We start from the raw sequence: 13,055 nt of genomic DNA, 5'->3' as shown, positions 1-13,055 counted from the left end.
GGCAGCTGAATTTGGCTTTGAAGGTGTCATAAGGTATTTTTGCAATCGTGATACCGTTTTGTTTGCCTCATTCTGTTAACAATGAAAGGTATCAGTATTCCCTGAGTACTTAAGGAATGGTGATTAAAGGGAGAAGTGCCATTAAAAAGACTTGAGAAGCAGAGAAAAACTAACCTAGGATTACATCTTTGCTCATAGAAAATATTACAAAGGAGATCATTCATAAATGATTAATCGAAAGTCCACTGTATCTTTTCTCTATTCTTTCCAGTACCACCAAATTTTCATCACTTTATTGAAATGCATCTAGAATAATGCAGCTCTTGGAGAATGATAGATATTTACTGCCATTTCCATTTTACAGGTGGGAAAACTGATGCCTAAAAAGGAGCCTAAGGGATGCTCTGGTTAAGTCAACTGCTTATTAAGGCACAAGTCCCTGGTCGGTATCTCCCAGGCTTGTCTAACAAATAGGACACTTGTTAAAAATGCAGATTTCCAATCCCCGCTCCACCTCATTCCTCCCCACAAAATTCTGATTCCAAAGATCTGGGATTGTGGCTGGGAATCTGTTTTTAATGACCATATCATGGGATTCTCAGCAGGGCCAAGACTAGAGTAAGGCAACAGCCTTGGACACAAAATTTAAGGAGATGCTAAAAACTCAGTCATCAAGATAAATCAGAGTTTAGGGCAATACTCTGAAAGATCAAAATTCATGCCAAAAATCCATGATGAACAAAATAGCGAAAGTTTGAATAAAGAGCGGATCGGCAGCAATGCTGTGCCATCTTGGAGTCTGAGGTGAAAGGAAAATCAGTAACACTGGTCACCTCACCCTGGGTGGCCCTGATTCTTATCAGCATACCAGCCTGGGAAATCCTGTCCTAGACAGTTAGACTGCAAGTCCGTCTCTTCTCCAGGAGACACCCCTGCCTTTCCAATTTCTAAAATAATATCTCTTAATTGCCGGTTCTTGAGAAAGGTTGATCTGGAAGCAATCAAAATCTTTGGAGGTAAGACCTGGGATTCCAAAACTAAACCCAGGAGAATTCAGATGCACAGTCAGGTGTGAGAAGCACTGCCCTAGGTGAGCCTCAGGTCTCCCTGGGAAAGCCGAGAGACAAGTGGTTTACCTGAGCCTGTCGCCTCCTTACCTTCTCTGTGTCGATGCCTCTGGACATGGACCAGGTAGACACGATGTAATCCATGACTCGCTCGCTCAGTCCCTTGGGAACCTGGTAGAGCTTCAGGAAGTCCCGGACGCTATTGAGCATCTCATGATACCTGTTGGTGTTGGCGTACATCTGTTGGAAAATGGTGGTCACATTCCCGAAGATGGTGGCATACAGAAGTGCTAGAGAAAAGAGGAGGAGGAAAAATACACATCAGTGGTCCCTGAACTAGGGTCCAAGAATGCCCCACTTGCTCAGAGCAGGCCAATGGTCAGAGCTGCTCACCCAATGGCAGATGCTTCTGACCTTCTCAGAAGAGCCTCACCCCATGAGCCTCTGGGAGTGGACCCAAAGAAAGAGTCTCCAAACACCAGGCCACTAGGACAAACTTGTGGGAGGCAGGGCTAGGGTGGGGCAGCTGGCATGACTGGGGCCAGAAGTAGGAGACAGACAGCAGTGGGGGCTGGGGACAGGACAGCTGGACGGCTTCACTGTATACGTTTTATCACAAAAAGCTTGAGCCATGCCTGAAGCCATCAGTCAAATGTGTTCTTATGTGCTCTGGACCAGCGCAAATCCAAACCTATCAGCAAGTCATCTTTTTAAAGCCCTGCTATGTGCCAACTCCACTACCTGCCAGAGACAGGATGGGGAATGTGCCACTCAGTCCTGGCTCTCACACAGCAAACAACATAGCAAACAGACTTTAAAAATGTAATCACAAATAATTAAATAATGGCAAGTCCGCCAACAGCATTGAGGGATGTTACATCTTTGCTTTGTATTTATTGTTCAGGTGCACGTCAACACAACAGTCCACTTCACTGTGATGTGGCTCCTGGGGAAAAAAGCATGGCTTTGATATGAACAGAATAAAATCAGGTCCCCCGGAGGTGTAACAAGCACCTACTACGTGCTACTGCCGCTCCGCCTACATTAGTGTCGTGAAGAAGGACCATTATGTCATCATAAAACCCCACATTCTACATGTAACCCCCATTTGCCCTGGAATGCTAAGCTCAAGTGCTACCTCTTCCAGGAAGCCTCCCCAGCACTCCTCCCCTCCATCTGTCCCCGTGAGGGTGACCGCAACTCTCCAGGCATACAAATCTTCCTCGATTTACGATAGGGTTACATCCCGATAAACCCATCAAAAATTGGAAGTATCATAAGTCGAAAATGCATTTAATACACCTAACCTACCAAACATCGCAGCTTAGCCTAGTTACCTTAAACGCGCTCAGAACACGTACATTAGCCTACAGTTGGGCAAAGTCGTGGAAAACAAAGCCTATTTTATAATGAAGTGTTAAATCTTATGTAATTTATTGAATCTTGTACTAAAAGTGAAACACAGAATGGTTGATCCTTGTGATCGCATGGCTGACTAGGCGCTGCCGCTCACTGCCGCTGCCCAGCACCACAAGAGCATATCATGCTGCATATCACTAGCCCAGGAAAAGATCAAAATTCAAAACTGGAAGTACAGTTTCTACTGAAGGCATATCGGTTTCACACCATCATAAAGTCGAAAAATCCTAAGTCAGGGACTATCTGTATTTCCGTTGAGCTCGTGTTATAGACACCATTTTGCAATCATATTCTTCTTTCTTTGCCTGTGCCCTTACGATAGGTTTGAAGGCTGGACTCAGCTTTTCCTTGCCGTTGCAGCCAGGGGAGCTAACGCTATACCAGTACCCAATAAATATTTGTCATATTAGTGAATTTCACATGCTTTTGCTATGCCTTACTTTAAAAATGAGTTACTATTGACATACAATGAACTGTACATGTTGACGTATACAGTTTGATAAGCTTTGACATATGTATACACCCATAAAACAATCACCACAATCCAGATAGTAACATATCCATCACCGCTAAAAGTTTTGTCATGTCCATTTACAATCCCTCCCCCTCCGCCTCCCATCTCCAAGCAACTGATGTTTTCTGTCACCATAGATTAGCCTGCATTTTCAAGAATTTTACATAAATGCAACCATACAGTATATATTCTTTTTAAACATCACAAAATGCGTTCATTTAAAATGTACAGTTCAATGGCTTTTAGTACATTTATAGAGTTGTGCAACCATTAGCACAGTCTAAGTTTAGAATATTTTCATGCCCCCCCAAAAGAAATTCCTATACCCATTTATCAGTCATTCCCCATTTCCTCCCTAGTCCCCTGATCCTAGGCAACTGCAAATCCACTTTCTGTCCCTTTCGACTTGCCTATTCTGGATATTTCTTATGAATTAAGTAATATATGTGGCTTCCTGTGACTAGCTTCTTTCATTCAGCATACTGTTTTCAAGGTCCATCCATGTTGTAGCATGCATCAGTACTTCATTCCTTTTTATCGTTGACTAATGTTCACAATATTATGGATAGTATGGATATTCCATATTTCATTTATTCATTCATCAGTTCATGGGCACTGGGGCCTTCCGACTGATGAATAATGCTGCTATGAACACTGCTGTGCAAGTTTTTGTATGAACATGTTTTCAATTCTCTTGGAGTAAAATTACTATGTTATATGGTAACTATGTTTAACATTTTGAAGAACTGCCATAGTATTTTCCAAAGTAGCTGCACCATTTTACATTCCCACCAGTGGTGTATGAGGGTCCCAAATGTCTCCATATCCTTATCAACACTTGTTATTATCTGTCTTTTTGATTATTGCCATCCTAGTGATTGTGAACTGCTATCTCTCTGTAGCTTAGCTTTGCATTTCTCACATGACTGATGATGTTAAACATCTTTTCATATGCTTAATGACCATTGGCATGTCTTCTTGGAGAATGCCCACTCAAATCCTGTGCTCATTTTTCAGTTGGGTTTGTCTTTTTATTATTGAGTTATAAGAGTTCTTTATATATTCTGGATGTAAATCCTTTATCAGATACATGATTTGCAAATATTTTCTCACATCATGTGGGTTGTCTTTTCACTTTCTTGATGGTATGGTTTGCAGCATTAAAGTTTTTAGATTTGATGTAGTCTAATTATCTGTATTTTTTTTTTGTTTGTTTTCTTTTTTGACTGGCTTATTCATTCAGCATCATTATTTTGAGATTTATCCATGTTGTTGCATATAGCAATAGTTTGTTATTTTTTTTAAAAAAAAGTTTTATTTTAAAATAATTATAAATTCACAGAAAGCTGTAAAGATAGTACAGAGAGATTCCACGTGTGTACCCTTTAGCCAGTTTCCTCACTGGTTACAGCTTATATAACTAGAGCATAATATAAAAACCAGAAGATTCACATTGCCGTAAAGTGTATATATAATTCTGTGTCACAGTGTCACATGCGTAGATTCATGTACTGAGTACCACATTCAAAATACAGAACGGTTCCGTCACCACAGCCATCTCCCTTATACTACCCCTTTATAATCCCTCCCCCCAGCAACCACTGATCTCTTCTCCTTTTTTTATATTTATGTCATTTCAAGAGCATTGTATAAATAGGATCATACAGTATGTGACCTTTTGAGACTGGCTTTTTCCACTTAGCAGAACGTCCAAGATCCATTCATGCTGTTGCACGTATCCATAGTTCATCCCTTCTTACTGATGAATATAACCCATTGTATGGATACAGCCCAATCATTTCTTTCAAATAGTCTTACTCAGGCTTGGCTGACAGACTAAGGGAGGGAAAAATAATAAAGGCAGAGGTCTAGAAGGAAGGGAAGGAAATCTTCGGTTAAATCTGCCCAGTAGCACTGGACACGGCTGCCTGGAAAAGTGAGGACACGAATCCACCCAACAAGAATTGCAAGCGAGGATGGCAAAGGGGACCGCCAGCTCTGGAAAGCTGCCAGGAGTGGTGCCAATCTGAACAAAAGGAGCCAGATGAAAAGCAGAAGTCGTCAAGCCTGAATAACGCAGACACGGCTCTTCTAAGCTCATAAAGAACCTCACACAGGATGGGATCGAAGCTGCTCCTCCAGCCCAGTAATGCCACCGAGTGTGGTCAGGACCAGCCTTGTTCCCGGTGAGTCTGACCGTAGCTCAACAAGCCTGCATGGCAGTCCTGCCTCAGCTCTGTTTTCCAGCCCACGGTGAACCAGAAGTCAAGAATGCAGAGTAGAGGTGCCTTTTTTAGAATGGCTGCCGAAAATTAATTGAATCTTAAGCTTAAAAAAATAGTTACACCAAATCAATACAGTAAGAATAGCTCTCTTGTCCATGATCTGAGAACCGGGTGCAGGTCTGAGACACTGGTGTGCTGGTCAGACAGTTAAGGCAGTGATGCCACGTCCATCATGTACAGCCCAGGGCTGCTCCCACCCTACTTTGTTTCTGAGGCATTCGGAAGGTTGAGGCTCCTCAGGAGGGCCTTATTCAATTATTATTACTATTAATGAAATGTTATTATTATTAAAAACGGATAATTTTGCTTTCAGTGTCCCTTCTCTAATTTTATGTGAAGTGGGGTTATACGTTCTGAATGTGTATATTTTACTGATTGATATCTATACATGAGGCATTATGCCTTTAAATACTCAAAACCTAACTGGAAGGGAAGACCTAAAGTCCACCTACGACTTCAACAGATATTTGAGTGTGGTATGGGGAGGGAGAGAGGGAGATTGTAACGTCGCTGTGTCACTGCCATAACTGAACCCCACAGTGAAGAGGATGCCCTGGGTGACTCTCAGTGTGGATTAGTTAGGTCCTTCCAAGTTGGGCAAGATGTAAGGAGACCTTTCCCAATGCCAAGGCAAAATGCTGATTTGGATAAGAGCAGGTTTCTTTTTTTTTTTTTTTTTTTTATAAATTTATTTATTTATTTATTTATTTTTGACTGTGTTGGTTCTTCGTTTCTGTGCGAGGGCTTTCTCCAGTTGTGGCGAGCGGGGGCCACTCTTCATCGCGGTGCGCGGGCCTCTCACTGTCGCGGCCTCTCGTCGCGGAGCACAGGCTCCAGACGCGCAGGCTCAGTAGTTTGGGCGCACGGGCTTAGTTGCTCCGCGGCACGTGGGATCCTCCCGGACCAGGGCCCAAACCCGCGTCCCCTGCATCGGCAGGCAGACTCTCAACCGCTGCGCCACCAGGAAAGCCCCAGGTTTCTTTATTGGAGTGGTTAAGAGTTAATATTGTATCACACCAAGAGCTCTGGGTCCTACCCAGAGAAAAATAAGACAGTATTCTCTGACCCTTAATTAGAAATTGCTGTATGGAGTTTTGGGGGAAGGGCAGCAAAAGATTTCATTTCTCTTCAGAAAATTTAGTGTTTCTTTTTGTATACATTATACATACACATCATTTAAATGGCCAAGACATTTTTTAAAATCCTTAGTCCTCTCAGCCTTCTTCCTTTTCAATTTCCTGTTCTGCAGAAGCAGCCACTTTCAATTAGCTGATTGCTCTGCTATTGATCTCCACATCTGAAGATCATGCTCAAATCACTGTGTCCTGATGCTTCAGTTTCAAGCATCATTCACTGAATTTAGCTTCCTCCTACTACCCCATCCCTTACTTCCAATCTCATACTCAAACTCCTCTCCTTTTCCCATTGCCCCATCCTCCCAGGATATTTATATCACCATTTTGGAGAGACAATTATCTGTGCTTATATTATTACAACTAGATGAATGCTAGTCACAGCTAAGTCATGTAATTACTTTTCATGTGATGACTGTGCTTACTTTTCCTTTCCTGCAATGTTTTCTAATAACAGACTTTGCCTTTTCATTTGCTTAGCTTACCTGTCGCTAATTTGACTCTAAACTCTCCCACAGATAAATATAAGTCTCTTCTTAATATATTAAAACACATTAGTTGGTCTATCCACTCCATTTCCATAAAGAAGCCCTCCCTGGAGGCTTCTGAACTGGTCCACTGCCAGCTGTGTGGCTGTCTCCACTCCAGTATCCTGGGAAGTCACTCCACTTATTCCGGTTAGAGCCCCCAATTTCTGCACCCTGTGTCTTCTGATGTCTTGGTTTACTTGTTTTTGTTGGTTGAAGACATCCTCTAATAGCTTTCTGAGCAAGGCTATAAGGGAGCAAAACCTTTGAGACCTGATATGTTGACTCGTGCTCAGTTAATAGCTTGTCTGGATGTAGAATTCTAGACTAGAAATCATTTCTCGCAGAATTTTGGAAGCATTCCCCATTGTCTTGCTGTTGAGAAGTCAAAAGCATTCAAATCCTTCATCTTTCACAGTGAACCTGTTTTTTTTCTCTCTAGAAGCTCTTTTTTCACAATGTTCTGCAAATTCATAAGGATGTACCTTTTGCTGTGGTTCAGTTTTCATCCATTGTGCTAGGCTTTCAATAATCCCTTTCGACCCAAGAATTTATGCCCTTCATTTCAAGAACATCTTTCTGGGTTTATTTCTTATTCTTTTCTCCCTTTCTTCTTTTCTTAACTTTCCTCCAGCAGATCAAAGTGACAAGAAAAGGAAAAGAGAAGAGAGGAGAGGAGAGGTGAGAAAGAGTAGATGATCAGGGTGGTGATAGTAATCACGGGATGGAGTGAGGGAAGGGTAAGCATTAATAAGGATACTTTTTATTTCTAGTCAGCTGTCTTTCAGTATTTGGGATAAAATTCATAGTTTCTCAAAAGGCAAGAGAGAAGGGAAATTGAGAGACGGTTCTATTCTACGAACCCTAGATAGAAGGAAGCCCTAGTCAGAAGCAACACATTAAGAGCAATGGCAAAGGAAGTAGGCATCACAACCCCTAGGATCTTTGGTGGGACAGAAAGGATATGGTCAAGGAGTGAGTCTGGAACTAAGAAGTGTGTTGAGCAGGAAGCCACAGGTCCTAAGCTCCTGGCTATTTTCTGCGGCATGTAACTGGCTCTCTAGCTTCCCATCCTCCTCACAGCATCCTGGTTTTGAGAGCCACCTGTCACACTCACCTCCCCTCTCCCATCTCTCTTTGGGACATCTACTCCAGGTGCACCTAATCTTCCTGCTACCAGAAGGAAGTGAAGACGGGAAGAACCTGTCTTTTGGTTAGAAGGGCATCTCTGGAATTCCAGGTGACCAGCTTCTGCAGAGCTGTTAGACCCTCACCACCATACTTTTAATAATTGGTGGGTTACTCTTGCACTGTTGGTGGGAATGTAAATTGATACAGCCACTATGGAGAACAGTATGGAGGTTCCTTAAAAAACTAAAAATAGAACTACCATACGACCCAGCAATCCCACTACTGGGCATATACCCTGAGGAAACCATAACTCAAAAAGAGTCATGTACCAAAATGTTCATTGCAGCTCTATTTACAATAGCCAGGACATGGAAGCAACCTAAGTGTCCATCATCGGATGAATGGATAAAGAAGATGTGGCACATATATACAATGGAATATTACTCAGCCATAAAAAGAAACGAAATGGAGGTATTTGTAGTGAGGTGGATGGAGTTAGAGTCTGTCATACAGAGTGAAGTAAGTCAGAAAGAGAAAAACAAATACAGTATGCTAACACATATATATGGAATCTAAGGGGAAAAAAAACCAAAAGGTCATGAAGAACCTAGTGGCAAGACGGGAATAAAGACACAGAGCTACTAGAGTATGGACTTGAGGATATGGGGAGGGGGAAGGGTAAGATGTGACAAAGAGAGAGAGTGGCATGGACATATATACACTACCAAACGTAAAATAGATAGCTAGTGGGAAGCAACCGCATAGCACAGGGAGATCAGCTCTGTGGTTTGTGACCACCTAGAGATGTGGGATAGGGAGCGTGGGAGGGATGGAGATGCAAGAGGGAAGAGATATGGGGACATATGTATATGTATAACTGATTCACTTTGTTATAAAGCAGAAACTAACACACCATTGTAAAGCAATTATACTCCAATAAAGATGTTATAAAAAAAAAATTGGTGGGTTAAACAGACTTGTGGGCTTCTCTAGGAAGTTGGTGATTATTCATAAAATTATTTCTGTTAGAAAATGCACCCCACCTTCTAATAAACAACTTGCACAGGATAATGGACTCCTAAACTCAAGAAGAAAAATAAGTAAGTTGCCACTTCTGCAGTTGTATCAAAGCTTAGAGATAAAGAAAGAATATGAATCTTTTTCCTTTTCGTAATCATTTAAAAATCATTGCCCTCTGTTGGTAGCTTATGGGTCTATCCAAACTGACTTCGTTCAATGCAGAATTCCAGATAATAAACTGGAATTTAAAGAAGACTCTACCTTCAAACCTATGTTTGTTTCTGTACTCTTAATTCCCAGCAAAAGTTCATCAGGGCTTTTAAAATAGTTTGGGGGCCTTACTGCTAGTTTCTGATTCAGTAGGTCTTGAGTGGGCCCTAGAGAATTTTTATTTCTAACAAGTTCCCTGGTGATACTGCTACAACTGAGAACTTTGAGAAGCATGCTACTACGACTTTCTATCTTTTAATGCAGTTTGTGTTTAAATTTACCATATGTTGTCAAACTCTATGGACATAAACATTGGTTTGGATTTCTTCTTTAGGTAAGCTGGTTAGATTATTCACTGATTGTTTTTTTAAGAGCAGGGACAGATCAAAAGCGTTGCTTATAGGGACCTCCCTGGCAGTCCAGTGGTTAAGACTCCGTGCTTCCACTACAGGGGACGCGGGTTCGATCCCTGGTCGGGGAACTAAGATCCCGCATGCCGCACGGCAGGCCAAAAAAAAAAAAAGAGTTTCTTATCTGTAAAAAGCCCACTTTCTAAATACAGACTATAACATTCTCTCTCCCTCTCTCCCCTCGCCCCTTCTTTAACTCTACTCCCTCCCTGGCTACCCTGCACCCCAGATTTCATAGGTACCCACAAGAAAAACTGAGGAAGTAGAAGCCCCTTCCAATCCCTGTTTTTAAACCAGATAGCGCCTGAAATTCAATATCCATTAAGATTATGCCTCACTGCTGCTTATATTAATGAGGCTTAATTTCTTCCTTTATTTTTCTTTTGAAGAAAAAAAAAGACGTTATATGAATTTCCCTTAAAACAAAATCACAAGTCTAATGATCTTAATTCCCCATTTGGAAGCCATCTGATGAGAACGAAATGCTCATTAAGTCAGGTAGCTACACTGGTGGGTTTAGGGGGGAAGGTTATTAACACACCCAACATTGGCACTGAGAGCTCAAAGCAGTCCAGAGACACCCTCTCACTTCCAAGACATTAATGGGATACAGCAAGTAGAGTCTCAAAAGGCAGAGAAGGAGCTCAGAAGTTGAATCTTCTGCTTCCTATATTAGGTGTAGCCCAGCAAATCCTGATTGGTGAACGCAGTGACTTGTGCACCCATAATGTTATCTGATAAGGAAATAAAGATGCGGGCTTCAGAGTTATACCCTCCTGGGTTCAAATTCCAGCTCAATCACTTAGAGCTGTGTGGCCAGAGGCTAATTACTTTTTCCCTCCGTTTCTGTTAGTCTGACAAAAGGAGAAACACCTGCTCACCTCCCTGGGTTGTTGGGGAAATGGGATACTGTGTGAAAGTGCCTGGAGTATGGAGCTGGAACATACAGACCCTAAATATATCTTTCCCTACAGCTCACTGTCCTGCAGTCAACTGTCAAGAAAACGCACATCCAAGAGCATTTCCTCAAGACAATAACCTGGAACATTAGCCTGAATGGGACTCTTGTCTTTCAATTGCATAGGTGGACTCAAAATTTATCATTACAGGAAAATACTGGAGTCCAGAAGAGAGATGTCTGAAACCAGTTCATCATGTACAAAGAGAGGCCTTCAAAGGAATCTCTAAAATCCATAAATGCTAAGAACTTTGACATACCAGCTGAAATACTGCCGACTTAGTGATTTTGAATGAAGCCATTTGTGCATGAGGAAGGACGGAAGAATAAGTGTAAGCAGGGAGGGGGAAGGGAATAAGGCTTGGGAACTAGATCTAGTCCTCATTCCATGTCATCTGGCCCACATGACAGCAACACATCTATTTCTGTTAATGTCGTATTTTTGGTCTTTGCTGCTGTTATTGCTTTTGCTTATTCTAATGTGATAATGATATAGTGGGTGTGAGGATGTTTATATTGGCATGGTAACTGGTGACTAACTTTTACAATCTTACTTCCTATGACTTGAAATCCATAGCTAATGAATCTCATTGTCTGGGAAGAAATGGGTAGTAACAACGGGAAGGAAAAGAAGTAGCTGCTCACTGCCATGCTAGCAGATCAAGCCAGCATACGAGAACTCAAAAAGTCCTGCTTTGGAGACGAAAAGCTGCAGTTTGGAATCCTGGTTCCACTCCCAACCTCAGGATGATCGTTCACCCTCTCTAAATTTCATCACATATAATGGAGTTAATAATTACCTTTTAGTTTATTTTTAAATAAGTGGTATAAGGTACATAAAATGCTTATCACAGTACCTGGTATATAATAAATGCTCAATAAGTAATAACAAGAATTAATTGCAGGATGGTTAAGAATCGTTCCTAGGTTATCATTTCCTGGAAACGTTCCCTCACTAACTTAATCATCAGATGTTTTAATTCAACAAACGTTAACCCAGTACTCAGGTGAGTCATGTGCTATGCTGGGAAGCAACATGGTACAATGAAAATAGCTTGGGCTCCGAAGAGAAGGAACCCTGAGTTTGAATTATTGGCCCAGCCACTAATTCAAGTCATAAGAGCCTCAGTTTCCTCATTTATGAAAGGGAGAGGGTAATCTCCACCTCTCAGTGTTTCTGTGAAGATTCAATGAATTAACATGACAAATGCCAACCACAACGCTGGCATGGGGTAGATCCGAAATAAATCTTAGTTTTCTTTCTTGAACCACCAAATGTTAACATGCCTCCATCAATCACCCCTGGACTCTAGCCTCCTCAGTCCTTGGCTTTGAGTGGGTACCTCTTCCTGAAATATATAGCTTGTGCTTCTCCTGAAACAGAAGACTTTCCAGAGTGCAGGAACTTTGGTGGAGTCATTTCAGGGGCATATTCCTTTGCAGGTGCTCAGTAAATGCAACTGACTAACAATTGAAGAGAATGTTCCAAAGAGGTGAGTTTGCCCAGGTTCAATTACACAAGGTAAGAAGAGTTCTAGATCCAAATACGATGTGGGTGGGCTTTCCCCACACAGTATCACCAATTCTCCATCACCTTCTGGGTGTCTTACAACTCGGCTCAGTTCTGAGAGCATCAGATTCCAGCAAGCTGAGGGCTCAGTCCCGAGACAGCCCTCCACTTCAGATGCCAACTGCAAGTCTAGGTTGTCACCTGTGCTTCTGATTGTCTGGCTACAGATCAGAGCTTCCCACACCCCCTCTTTGGGTCTGATTAATTGGCTAGAGTGGCTCAGAGAACTTAGGAAACCCTTTTACTCACTAGATTACTGGTTTATCACAAAAGATATTAAGAGACAAGAATCAACAGCCAGATGAAGAGACACATAGGGTGAGCCTCCAAACAAAGGGACTCCTGCCCCTCTGGAGTTTGGGGTCTAGCATGGTGACATGTGGAAACATTCTGGTTCACCAACCTGAACGCTCTCAAAACCCATCCTTCTGAGTTTTTATGGAGGCTTCATTACAGAGGCATGATTGATTAAATCATTGGTGACTGCACTCACTCTTCAGACTTTCTCCCCTCCCAGGAGGGCAGGGGTGGGACTAAAAGTTCTAAGCCTCTAATCACACGGTTGGCTCCACTGGCAACCAGGCCCCGTCCTTTGATGGGATCCACAAGTCACCCATTAACACAACAAGAGACACCTTTATTGGTTTCATCACAGGAAATTCCAAGGGTTTTAGCTCTGTGCCAGAAATAGGGACAAAGACTAAATATATTTCTATTTCTTATTATAAATCATAATATCACACAAGAGCTTCTCAAAGTTTGGTCTTGGACATGGGCATTTGGTAGAAATGGAAATTCTCAGGCCCACCCC

At 42.1% G+C, this 13,055-nt stretch overlaps 1 protein-coding gene across 2 annotated transcripts in view; it reads right to left on the bottom strand.

Moving 5' to 3' along the window:
- KCNH1 (potassium voltage-gated channel subfamily H member 1) overlaps positions 1 to 13,055 on the bottom strand; it is a 416,616-nt gene that overhangs the window by 122,955 nt on the left and 280,606 nt on the right. For both annotated transcript variants that reach the window (XM_068538430.1, XM_068538431.1), the window contains exon 8: positions 1,158 to 1,357. In XM_068538430.1, coding sequence (XP_068394531.1) covers positions 1,158 to 1,357 — 200 coding nt within the window. The remainder of the gene's footprint in view (positions 1 to 1,157; positions 1,358 to 13,055) is intronic.

Source organism: Eschrichtius robustus, chromosome 3, assembly GCF_028021215.1.
Source record: "Eschrichtius robustus isolate mEscRob2 chromosome 3, mEscRob2.pri, whole genome shotgun sequence".
NCBI lineage: Eukaryota > Metazoa > Chordata > Mammalia > Artiodactyla > Eschrichtiidae > Eschrichtius > Eschrichtius robustus.
This window is presented reverse-complemented; position numbering and strand designations above follow the sequence as displayed.